At 35.9% G+C, this 13,781-nt stretch overlaps 1 protein-coding gene across 1 annotated transcript; it reads right to left on the reverse strand.

Moving 5' to 3' along the window:
• Window positions 1-1,668: 1,668 nt before the first annotated feature.
• Window positions 1,669-13,066, reverse strand: LOTGIDRAFT_173861 (hypothetical protein; the record flags this gene model as incomplete). Its single annotated transcript, XM_009051938.1, has 13 exons — window positions 1,669-1,892; window positions 2,228-2,431; window positions 2,477-2,554; window positions 2,868-2,981; window positions 4,254-4,295; window positions 6,398-6,533; window positions 6,816-7,498; window positions 8,053-8,338; window positions 9,274-9,422; window positions 9,793-10,022; window positions 10,870-10,980; window positions 12,322-12,479; window positions 12,992-13,066. The coding sequence occupies 13 exons, from the start codon at window positions 13,064-13,066 to the stop codon at window positions 1,669-1,671; spliced, it is 2,490 nt and encodes an 829-aa protein (XP_009050186.1).
• Between the last annotated feature and the right edge of the window lie 715 nt (window positions 13,067-13,781).

Below are 13,781 nucleotides of genomic sequence, written 5' to 3' on the forward strand. Positions count from 1 at the left end.
GGCGGTTGAAAATTAACAATGTAGTTTGCATTAAGTGGTATTTCACTCGCCCGAGGCAGATACCCGAACCGGTACCTACTTCTCAAATGCTGTAATGGTAGATATTAAGATATTGAGAAACGGGGAATATGTTTGATATTCATGAATATAATTACTTTCTGGGGATGTGAATTGTTGCCACTACTGTAATGGTAGACCTTCAGATATATCGGGGAACGGGGAATATGTTTGAAATTCTTGAGTCTTAGTATTTTCTAGGGATGTGAATTAATGTCACTCCGCCAATATTAATAGAGATTGAAGCATCACCCAGTGCGTTTGCATGACAGAGAGAAGGATTAACAAATAGTGACAATTCCCATGATATTTTCTTGACATAAGTAAATAAAAAAATCCAAGCAACATAATAGTGAAAAAATTAATAAATTATTCATCCGAATATCAAGTTTACAACTATTATAATAGCTTACACAATAAGGAAGATAATTATCGTGTCGCGTTTCAAAAAGCTAAACAATCCTGTAGCCAGCCAGACTTGATTGTTCGCGGGACGGCCAAGTAATATATCCAAATGGGCATAGTGTTTAGTTGCAGTATTGGAATTGGTCGGTTATCAGAATTTTTTTAAGGGGCAATTAATTTTTTTCCGAGGGGGGGGGGGGGGGGGATTTATTAATGGACGTATACTACCTTCCCCCATTTCCCTTAGTCATGTATCACGGAAGTTCGTAAGCGATATGAACGTACGGCCAATCATTACACGCGCAGCCAAATTGTTTGCAGTCTATCTGTCGAGGGCTCCGATTCGTTGTATTCGCTAGCGCAAAATCCTATCAAATCGCTATTACAGTCAAGGTATTAGAAGCAGTTGGTAATAGCTTGTGATTATGTTTTTATCCAATTCTGTGCCAACAGAGGGATCGTACCACGAACTCACCAGCGAAGGGTTTACTTCGGGTAAACTCTGCATTATACATAAGAAGAACATTAAATATCATGAAACAGAATTGAATAATATAAACTCTAAAATGATACTAGATATTATGAAACAGAATTGAATATATAAACTCTACAAGATAGTGGACCATAGCCATATACGCCCACCACGGCATGCGGATGGTAAATATTCAAGATTTTGGGACAGGGGCAACTCTGTTCTAACGGTCGAAAATATTTCATCAAAAAATCTAGTTTTAGAGCGTTTACAAGCGAATGTTGACGGACAGACGGACCGACGGACGGACCGCCGGACGGACCGACGGACCGACGGACGGACGGACAAGGGTGCTGACAATATACGTCCACACACAGGCGTATAAAAATGATAATATTAGATATCATGAAACAGCATTGAAAACATCATTATAATAATGAAATCTGATTCTAATGACATTATATACATGTACATGTATTGTACAGAACAGGGCAGGAGAAGATTCTGTTTTTGACATTTCTGACGTTTCAATAAAAAAATCACTACACACTAGATTTATCAACCTTAGAGATTTTTCTTTAAAATCCACAGGTTCTTTTCTTGTTATTCTTTGTGAAACTTGCAGAAACTGACCGCGAAGACCGTGGATGCTGATTGTAGTAGCCCAAACATAAAAAACCAAAAGAAACATGTAATTGTCTTTTTAGATATGTTATATTAGTCAATCTATATTCTTATTTAAAAATTTTCTTCACTTTAAAAACTGATGTCGTCTTCATAATTTCACCATTGGTTGGTAAAGCCCAACAAGTAATGTTTTCTTCTGTTAGAGGATGGATTCTCTCGACTAGTTTGGCCTTTGATTCTAATGCGTATCCATTTAGTGATGTGGTTAGAATCCTGGTATTTGGACGGCGGTTATCGGGTTTTCGACTGTTGAGGTGATGTATAAACATTCCTAAAAAATTGCAAACATAATTCATTAACACTTTGACTAATACCAAAGTAAATAATTTAACATTTCTTGAAGATTATGGCTATAAAGATATATCACGTGATATCAATATCGGCAACAAAAGTGATTTTTGTATTTATTTTGGCAACATTTGGCCATATTGCATCTTGTCCACATTTTACCGACAATGTTGTCATGTGTACTGTACTAAATTAAGAAAGAATGTCGATTTCTAAGAATTGCAAAACTATATTGTGCGGTAAACTATAAAGAGATGAAATTTAGAAAGAATAAATTAACCATAATTTATGAAAATTTACTAAAGATTCTGATCTTACCCAGCAAACCTGTGGTAGCTGGCGACAGTTTCTCTTCTCGGGAAATACCAATATTAAAGTAGTGTCCGTTATGTCTTGGATTATTAGAGATGTGTACCATCATACCATTCTTAAACTCTATATTAACCCTCCTTCCACCAATAATTTCCACGCTAGCTTCTTGATACACCTTTATCTTAGAGATATTCCAGTGAAAAGTCTTGTCTCCAATGTATACAAAATGGCGCTTGAACACCATTTTTAACTTACCGGTAGCGACACCAACTTCAGTTATGAACATAGCTGACGTTTGAGGATCTTTGTGAATTTGGATGTTGATTCTTAAATCTGCAATTTAAGTTAAACCAATACATATATTATATGCTAATTTGAAAGACACATGGTCTTGTATTCTTCAAAATTTGCTGATTTGCGAGAGTACGTTTGCTTTCCTTGCTTCATTGATGGTAAGCTATATTGTATTTACTTTAATTTGAAGGTTTGATTGTCAAAGGTCTGCACGACCCGGGGTATTGCTACCTTTGGATGAATATAAATATATCCCAGTTATTCAACAGTCTTTACAGCTTACAAGAATACGACTACCAACACGAGGTTTTAAAAACGATTGCTACGCCAAGACGTATTAGATATCACATACTTATCTCTGGGTCACGGAGTAGCTGTATTATGTCATTATTACTACCAAGTATATTAAAACAGACCGGATATTCCACATGAGGTGACTGAATTACAAAATGAGGATCTCGACCACCTGTAATGGAAAGCATCAGCACTTTATATGGACACCTGCTATATATATCGAAAGGATCACTTTGCTGTCTTAAAAACCAAACCTTTTGGTATACCAGTAGTGAAAGAATGAGGGAGACAGTAACCACAACATGTGAGATGCAAGACAGTAACAGTGGCGGAGCCAGGTTTACGTCCCAGGGGGGGACTCTTCGAGAGAAACACTATTGTTATTGGCAGAGTATTTTCTTTCCAGAACACATGATACTACCCCCCTTAGGAGATCCACAAGTATTCAGTTTAATTTATGGGATGGGCTATCAATTTTAAAAAATACAGTTATAGTATAGGATATTCGGGCAAAGATATGATTTCATTTTTAAATTCCAAAAAAGAATAATAAAATCGGGCCGTTCAAAAAAATTTTTTTTTAATGCCTTGCCCGAAAAACTAGCCTTCGGGGCTGCGAAAGACGCTATAGGCAGACTGCCGACCCCACCCCCTCACTAAAATGGCCATAACTCGGCCAATTTTGACCCGAGAGGTACAATTTTTGTTTGTAATGATAGCTTATCATTTCCTCCATCTATTTCAGTAGAAACCGGGATTTCTAACTTTTTTCAAACTTTGGCCAAAATCGACTTTGAAGTTGTACCCTTGATTTCAAGAGGAAAATCGCTTATATTTTGGTTTGGGAAAAAAGTCGGAGACAGAAAGTGCTGTAACAGGCAGAGTTTTCATGATAGGAGGCTGAAATTTGGAACACAACAACTTCAGTGCAAATTTCAACTTTCCAGCTCTGATAGTCTTCGAACGGCAGCCTGTCAAAGTTTTGGTCTTCACTCAAACCAGTGCAATGGGACTCTATAGGCAGACTGCCGACCCCCACCCCCTCACTAAAATGGCCATAACTCGGCCAATTTTTACCCCAGAGGTAAAATCTTTGTTGCAAACGAAAGTTGAACATGTCTTCTATCTATTTCAGTCGAAAACAGAAATTCGTATTTTTTTAAATCTTTCGGGAAAATCGACTTTGAAGTTCTACCCGAATTTTCAAGAATATGCCCCCCCGCCCCCTCCCTGTGGCTCCGCCACTGGACAGTAACCACATCAAGGGAGAGGCAATACTTTTACCATAACACGGGAGAAGCAAGACAGTAACCACAATACAGGAACTAGACAGAAACCAATACTCGGGAAAGGCAAGCCAGTAACCACAGCACTATAGAGAGACAGTAACCACAACAAGAAGAGGCAAGACAGTAACCATAACACAGGAGAGGAAAGAACTTACCCTCACTAATGAAACGACTTGGTGGCTTCAGTGATTTTCGTTCTGAAAAAATATAAATCATTTTTTATCTTACTAATCGACCTAAGCAAACTTACGTTAATAAACTAGTGTCCAAAAGAAACGATACCACCTGTTTGCAACGACATAAAAGAAAAACTAAACAATGCAGAAGTTTAGGATTGGTGTTATGCTTTTGAGAAATCCTTTCACAACATCTGTACAAAAATTTCATTTCAATAAAATCTGTACAACCAATATGACAAGCCTTTAAAGATGGGTGGGGTCAAAAAAAGAAAATTTCGTTAGAGCACTGATCACAGAAACAACGGGAAATGTCACACCACACGTCACAAAGTCAAGTCAATAGCGGGTATGTCCACCGTGAGCATCAATACATGCCAGAACACGCCTACGGACTGATGCCGTCAAACGTCTGATGACGTTGGGAGTGATTCGTTGCCATTCCTCGAGAAGACATCGTTCCAAGTCTTGGACGTTGACTGGAGGCACACGGCAAAGTCGGATTTGCCGACCGAGGTGGTCCCATAAGTGCTCGATGGGATTCATGTCCGGTGAACATGCGGGCCATGGCAAAACCTGTACGTTGGCGTTGGCAAGGAAGTTCTGTGTCAATCTTGCTGTGTGTGGCCTTGCATTGTCATGTTGGAAAATGGAGTCCACGAGGTCTGTTGCTGAATAAAGGGCACCACAACAGGCCGTAGGATGTCATCAATATAACGCTGTCCACGAATTACGACAAGCCTCGTTTTGACGTCACCACATATGCCACCCCAAACCATTAAACCTCCACCTCCAAACGACCGGACCTGTTGGATAAAGTTAGGCGCCAAACGTTCACCAAATCGTCGGTATACAAGCTGCCGTCCATCGTTTTTGAAGATGAGGAATCTGCTCTCATCAGAGAACATAACACGTGCCCAGTCCCGCCGTTGCCAACGTCGAACTCGCCTGGTCCAGATCAGTCTGTTGTTCCGGTGTCGAGGCGTCAGGAGCGATCCGCGGTAGGGATGACGTGGCCGGATACCATACTGCCGTAGTCTCCTGTAGACGGTCTGTCGACTGATCCTGTGTCCCAGTGCTGTAGCCGCCGTGGACGTCGCTGTTACGGTGCGGTTCCTCAGGTGTAATACCCGGATGTACCGAACTTAATGGAGCGTGGTTACTCGTGGTCTTCCACTCCTGGGCCTGTCTGACGTCTGACCTGTCTGACGTAACCGCTGCATCAACCTGGTGATAGTGATGCGTGCGCAGCCTAACCTTCTGGCGACGTCGACGTGTGTCGCTCCTTGTTGGACCATTCCAACGGCTCTCTCTCTCTCGATGGCTGTCAAAAGTGGCATATCTTGTGTTCTTTTTGTTGCTGTGATATCAACGTGTCTGATCAGCCGTTTTATACAGTTTTTATGCACGTGCAGAACATGCTAGACAGGGAAATGTCACTTTCACGAAATTTACGTTTTTTCCCGGAAGTGATGACGTGTTCCCGGTATTTTTATCGACTATGCTGTGTTTGGGATGTGCAATACGAATTGGCATGTTTTCATATTAGACAATTCACTTAGTAAAAAACAATTTTGAAAATAAGTTGGTATCGTATCTTTTGGACACTAGTTTACTTCAAAATGACAATATCACTTAAATGGACTAAAATATTTCCAGGCTACGAACTCTCTAAAATCAAGTTTTATTATTTCCGCTATTTTGTTAACGAATAAAACAATGAAGAAAATACATCCCAAAATAACTGCAATATTAAATATAAAAATTTTATATGAAAGATAGCTTGCCTGGAAAGGTAACACGCGCCTACTGGCAGCTTTGTTTAAATTCGTTTAAATTTGTTTAAACTTTTGGCAGATCAGCAAGCATTACCAGTATGAAATATTCAACCTTTAGTCATACACTTCTTTCAGACGATATAATTAAAGGGACAGATGCCATTGTAAGGGATTTGGGTCCTGAATATATGTAATTGGTCTTCAGAAGTACTAGAAATGTACGAAAAACGCCGAATTCCTTCAAAAATACCTCAAACTAGGAATTTCACTTTCTATTTCTATAGATACATTTCTATATATGGCAGCGACTCAAGAAAAGACGGCTCGTCTATTAAACTTTCATACCGGACTTAAGAACTATAGGATCTGCATTGTGTAGCTCTAGGGGATTAACAGAATTCAAACTGTTGATATTTTCACCATAGTAACCGTCGGTAGAGGCATCAGCTAACATAACTGTTATTGGTGTCACTACATTATACTGAAGAAAAACAAAGACATGTTTAAAGGGGATTAGTCACTGAAAATATTTTAGCAATTTTCAGACTAAATATTTTAAAACAATGTCTATATAGTATATAATGCAGTATGAACGCCTGAAATGGATTATCTTCAGACATGCAAAGATGATTTGCTACCCATGCCCGTAGCCAGACTTAATTGTTCGGAGGAGTAAGTAATATATCCGTATGGTGTTTAGTTGCAGTAACGGGACTTTTTTAGCCCTTTTTATGCACCCCTGTAGCAACGGACCTGTTCTTACCTTCGAAGCCATTCTTTGAAGTCTTGTGTTAATTCGTTTTCTCTCAGTAGAATCTAACGCTAGTTGATGTTGTCTTATCAAATTTTCAATCATTAAATATGACCAGATCCTATCGATCATACCATCATAGTTACCATTGTATTGAGGCGATGATTTAGTTAAAGAAATATTACCAGATCTTCTCAGTCCATCAACTCTGCTCTCTAAATATTTATAGTTTGAAATCCTCTGAGCTGTTTGAAGTCGACCAGTAACGACCAACTCAGAACCACGGTAGTAATTTCTTAGATTTTGTCTGATCAAATTATAATTGACTTGGTGTAAACCATTCAGATAATACCTAAACTGTATTGCGGACATGACGCTTGGGGATATTTCATTATAGAAATCGATTATTTTTGCTGATGCAGATGACCCATCCAAAATTCGTCTGCTAATACCAAAATTTTCCGCGGCCAGACTTCGAGTTAAATGCCAATCAGCATCTTTTCCAAACGCAATGGTAAATATTGGTACATCATATTTATTAGTTGCTCTTGTCAGTTCCAGAATTCTGCGAGTATCGGATATACCGGAAGTTGAGTGACCGTCTGTCAGGAAGAATATAAAGGATTTGTTACTATTTTTAGAATATTCGTTGATGTATTCAATTCCACCCAATATAGCCTTGGAAATATCAGTATCTGAAACATAAATATCAAGATATTCAATTAAAATAACTATGATAACAGCTCAAAAGGTGAAAGTTTGCAGTAAAACCAAAACTAGTATGACTAAATTTATTGGCAAGACAAAATTTGGCAAAATAGTCGTCTTATCTAAGCACTGTCTATGCATAAATTGTAGCCTATTGGAATAGATGATGTATTTGTTTGGATATATGTCTAGCTTCTTGCGTAAATCAATCCAATTGTCCTCAGGTTATCTGAGATTATTATCTTTTAAGCCACATGATGGGAACATTAAGAATCATAAACAGTGGCGGCGCCATTGCGCTTTGCACCCCCAATTGTACCCACAATTAAAAAAATTTAATGATTTTTATACGTTTTTGCCCAAAAAAATTCTTGGGAGAACCCTCTTAGAGGCTCCATGAGAGGATAGCAATGAGACCCCTCCACAAAGTTGCCTCATTGTGAATTCAATCCCACTGAGTGCCCCCTATTTGTACTCCCAGTCTCTGGAGGCTGGCGCCGCCACTGATCTTAAGTCAATCAAGAAACAGATTCTGCATTACCGCCAGCTGGTTTCAAGGCATTGATGTATTTGATAGCATTGCCTATCTTTGACCCCGACACAAACGCAGTCCTTTTGTAAAGGGAAATGTGCTCGGAAAAGAGCATGATATTGAATCTATCAAAGCTTTTAATTGTCTTCAGTATGGTGGACATAGCTTTCTTCAATTGGTTTAACTTATTATTGTTGGCCATAGAACCACTGATATCCAGCAGAAATAACACGTCTTTGGGAACTGGTTTAGAAATCTTTGGTGAGAAGTAATGAATGTAATAATCTCTCGACATCTAAAAAGAATAATAATCAAAAGAATCAATAATTTCAGTAACCCATCTAGCAAATATAGCCTATCATAGAACGTTGCCTCAAGCTGGAACTCGTGGGGTAAGTCTTGCAATGTTTTTAAATACGACACTCATTGTTGGTCTACAAATGTTTATTAAAATCAGGACTTTGCCTTACTCTATAGAGCATAAAACATCAAATTTTCCCAAAAGACATCATGGAAGGACATTCCCATTATTAGACAATCTACATGTATACTCTAAAGATAGCTTGCCAGGCAAGGTAGCCTACTACCAGCTGTCAGAAATGATAACAAAGTCTGTAGTGGTCTTATAATATCTATCCGATTGTTACTAATTTCAAGATTTACTGAGATCAATATAAACATGCATACTAAGTTTCATCAAGATGGGATCACAATTCTAGCCTTTATCGAGCATACAAGGCAAATTTAACGCATTTTTACTAAGTCACGGGCAATATGTTTGAAAGCGTTCACCGATTATTACCAATTTCGAACTTGACTGAGGTCTTATCAATATCTACAAGCATACTAAGTTTCATGAAGATCGGATAAAATTTTTAGCCTTTATCATGCATACAAGCCAAATTTGAAGCGTTTTTACTCAGACAAGGGCAATAACTCTGAAACCTTTCATCCGATTATTACCATTTTAGAACTTGACCAAAATGGCAATACACGTCCACATTTCCCTAATCTCCCTTTTCTCAATTTCAGACCACACTATCTGACTCATTACAGATTAAGTCTCTCTCCAAAGCTATATTGTTTTTCACAATATCCAAAGAGAAGTGTAGGCTGGGAGCGTGAGATAAGGTACATGTTAAAATAAAGCCCAATGCCATGGAAACAATAGACATCAGTTTGGAAAATTTCATTGCCATTTCAAAGATATATCTGTGACATCAAACCTACCAAAATATCTCCAGCATCCAAAAACGAACCAAGGAAATACTGTAGTGTCATCACACCTTTAACGTCTTGAGATGTTTTCTTGGTAAACTTTTGGCTGAATTCTAGTATTGTAGATTTTTCTGCATTCACAACAATATCGTGTCTTCCATCTACAGGACGGTATTACAACATATAAAATAAAACCTTGGCAATTTTCAATCAAAGTTCTGGACATCAATTCCTCAATGACAAATATTGACAATAACAGTTATTGACTTTAATGGAAGTCGACAAGAAACATTTGTCTGTCTGATTTATGCATAAATATCCGAACAGTAGGCTTATTAGCTCAAATGTTCCATAAACAACCAATGATAGTCATTTTGTACTAATTTGGAACACTTTCATTAAGACCAAACCTTGTCTCAGAAACAATAGTTAACTCTGTGGATGAGCACTGGATGCCCGAGATGTCGTAGAAATAGGAGCCATACCAGATAAATGAATTGGCAACCAGCTCTAAATGAGTCAAAATGTTACCTTGAAAACAATGATCATTAGATAACAGATATGCTTTGATAACTCGACGTGGTTCCTTTATAACAGTTCGAACATATATATTACGGACTGGATGATTGGGTGTTATATAGATAGGACTGGTAAATTGTCCATCTCGTCTTTGTAATAATTCCATGTACGTTACATTGAAAGTGACGCGCGTTAGACCCTGTACATGTTCTCTTACTATAAACCTGTTGCTGTTAGTTGGGCTAAAAAAATAAGATAAAGGTATACGGTATATACACAAGTCACACTATTTCATTTCATATACTCATTCCAAGGACTATGCTAAATACTATACTTAGCAGTGACTCATTCATATTTCTTGTAAAAAAGGATGCGCTACACGCTCGAAACATTTCAAGTCATATTCTCATTAATGTTACTTAAAGATATACTACTTCTTAAGATGACCATAAAATTGAAATTTTTAAACTTGGCCAAAAGAGTCTTTATAAATCAATGAACTGGCATGGTGTTAAAACTATAAGACATAATCCCTCCATAATCCAATAAATCTATAAAACTTAGAAAAATTATCCAATAAACAAAGTAATTTTGAAACATTCTTAGCGGAAGGAATCAAAACTAAAACTTTGTCATCAAGTGAATATTCATCAGTTGCACCAGGTGCCATGACTAAAGAATAGAATCTCAGGACGATATATCAATTAAACTAAATAATTATTGAAACAGAGTTCCAAGCATGTTTCAAAATTACTTAGTTATTAATAAATTATTACTTATTGTTATGGATTTATTGGATTTATAAAGGAATTCTGTCGTATAGTTGTGACCACTGATAATCAAACACATACATTTAAGTTTTGAAATTTCAATATTGTTGGTCATCCTAAAAGGTAGAATACCTTTAAAGAAAGAGTAAGCGCCACGTCAATGCCTAATCATTATTTCCTCCCCATTATATTTACTAGAAATTTGATCAGAATTCGTATTACCCCCCAATGAATAAGTCATTCTTAATTCATGAATCACAAGGACAATTCACAAGCGATGAGTCAATATAGAGAAACAAATATTTTCATAAGCACTAACTTGGATATAAGTCGTCCGTATTTATGATCTTGAACCGAGGAAGACAAACTCATTTGTTTTTCTACATCTCTAGTTGTGACAAACCCACTAAAATACGTCTGGTTGACCTTCCTGAAATACATGGTATAAAACACACTTAAGCATAGCAAATGCCAATCTGGAAGGTGACCGGAGTTGCCAAGAGCCACCTACCAAAAAGGCAAGTTATGCGATTAAACTCGTTTGCAATTGTGCAAACTAAAAGATGATCTTGTTGGCCAGTCAATATGCGTTAAAACTGAAATAGGTGATATTGCTTTGAGTTTAATGATCTATGCTGACATAGTTACTGAAACGGTTAAAACATACATGGTAAAATATTGATAAGGTGATATTGTTATGACAATGGTAGCCTAACTGAAACTCAAAGTGATGGTAACTGGGACAGTTATATCTTATATCGTAAACTTGGCATTATTGTTTTGTCAATGGTAGCCTAACTAAAACTGAAACTTACATAGTAAACTTGATGATATTGTTTTGTCAATGGTAGCCTAACTGAAACTGAAACTTACATGGTAAACTTGATGATATTGTTTTGACAATAATAGCGTAATTGAAACTGAAACTTACATGGTAAAATTGGTGATATTGTTAATGGTAACTGAAACTGATACTTACAAAGTAAAAGTGGTGATATTGTTAATGGTAACTGAAACTGATACTTACAAAGTAAAATTGGTGATATTGTTAATGGTAACTGAAACTAATACTTACAAAGTAAAATTGGTGATATTGTTAATGGTAACTGAAACTAATACTTACAAAGTAAAATTGGTGATATTGTTAATGGTAACTGAAACTGATACTTACAAAGTAAAAGTGGTGATATTGTTAATGGTAACTGAAACTGATACTTACAAAGTAAAAGTGGTGATATTGTTAATGGTAACTGAAACTAATATATACTTACAAAGTAAAAGTGGTGATATTGTTAATGGTAACTGAAACTAATATATACTTACAAAGTAAAATTGGTGATATTGTTAATGGTAACTGAAACTAATACTTACAAAGTAAAATTGGTGATATTGTTAATGGTAACTGAAACTGATACTTACAAAGTAAAATTGGTGATATTGTTAATGGTAACTGAAACTGATACTTACAAAGTAAAAGTGGTGATATTGTTAATGGTAACTGAAACTAATATATACTTACAAAGTAAAATTGGTGATATTGTTAATGGTAACTGAAACTAATATATACTTACAAAGTAAAATTGGTGATATTGTTAATGGTAACTGAAACTAATATATACTTACAAAGTAAAATTGGTGATATTGTTAATGGTAACTGAAACTAATATATACTTACAAAGTAAAATTGGTGATATTGTTAATGGTAACTGAAACTAATACTTACAAAGTAAAATTGGTGATATTGTTAATGGTAACTGAAACTGATACTTACATGGTAAAATTGGTGATCATGGCTCTATCGGGTATAGTAAGATTAAAAACAATGAAGTCTGTAGCTGTGGAGTTATAAAATATCTGGTTAGACACTTGGGTCATGGCAAAACGGTAGAATACCTCAGTAGTAACATGGTATGATGTTATTATTGGACCCTAAAATAAGAAGGATATTGCAAGTAAATCTACATTATGGCTTAATTTGAAAATATTATACAATTGACTATTAAAGAGACAGATTCGCCATGTTCGATGGTTGATTTGGGTTTTGAATATATAACATGTACTTAAATGAATTTCAAAATTACCCAAACTAGTACTTTCTTTTTCTATATATGTCTTTTCTATATAAGTCACAGTCTCGAGAAAAGATAAGTCGCCATTTTAACTTTCAAATGCGGATAATTCTTCACACACATGGCTTCAAAGGATCAAATTGGGAAGGTGAACTGTATACACTATGACTGATTAGTTTAGCCAAAGAAATTCCGTTTCTGAGACCTATGTACGACTGACGTTAATGTCTCTTTCAATATTTAAAACATTGTGAAAACCTTTTTGTTTTAACACTCCATATACTTTTAAAAAAGATTATAATCAAAAAAAAAAATTTCACTGAATTACAATACATTAGATGAAAATAAATAAGTAAATAGAAAAAGTGTTACCTTTGTATTTTGATTGGCGACTCCTATTGATAAGGTGCAACATAAATATAACAGAATAGAAATTAAGGAATCCATAGTAACAAAATGATACTTGTGTTATGCGTGATAAAAGATTAAGTAAATGACTAGGGGAAGGAAATGTACTGTTTTTTATTTCTATGAGATCATCATTGAACATCTGTAAGTAATAAATGTAAATACAAAAAAATGTTTATCTAATTAACTCTTACATATTCCCTGTGCCTAAAACCACGAGAGAGAAGAAATGTCACAGTTATTCCAATTAACCAAATGTTCTTCTTTGATGAATCGTTTGTTTCATTTCAGAAGTTCGGGCGAAGTGGTTAATAATTCAATTGAAGTTTGAAATGAGTGTATCTTTCAACATTTAAATCAAACATGCGTTCCAATTCCCCATTTTTTATTGTAAGCCGGTATTGTATATGTTTATTTGTTTATGTGTAAAATATATAGGTTTTTATATTTTCTACATTCTGTGCTACTTCGATAACAAGAAGCGTAAAAAAAGTCCGAAATATTGTAGACAGTTTATTGAAGAATACAAAAAGTACATGACATAAAAACCAGTCTTCGAAAACTGTTATTTTAAATGTCACTCTTGTGACAAATATTGATTGTTAGATTTTTTGAGAAACGGGACTCAAGATCAGTATATATGGAGAGAACACTCCTTGTTTAAAATACAACAAATGCAAAATAGTTTGGACACATTTATCACATAGATCTAATTATAAACAACGTATATTTTATTCATCTCAAGAAACAGATC

The sequence above is a fragment of the Lottia gigantea genome (genome assembly GCF_000327385.1).
Source record: "Lottia gigantea unplaced genomic scaffold LOTGIsca_175, whole genome shotgun sequence".
Classification (NCBI taxonomy): domain Eukaryota; kingdom Metazoa; phylum Mollusca; class Gastropoda; family Lottiidae; genus Lottia; species Lottia gigantea.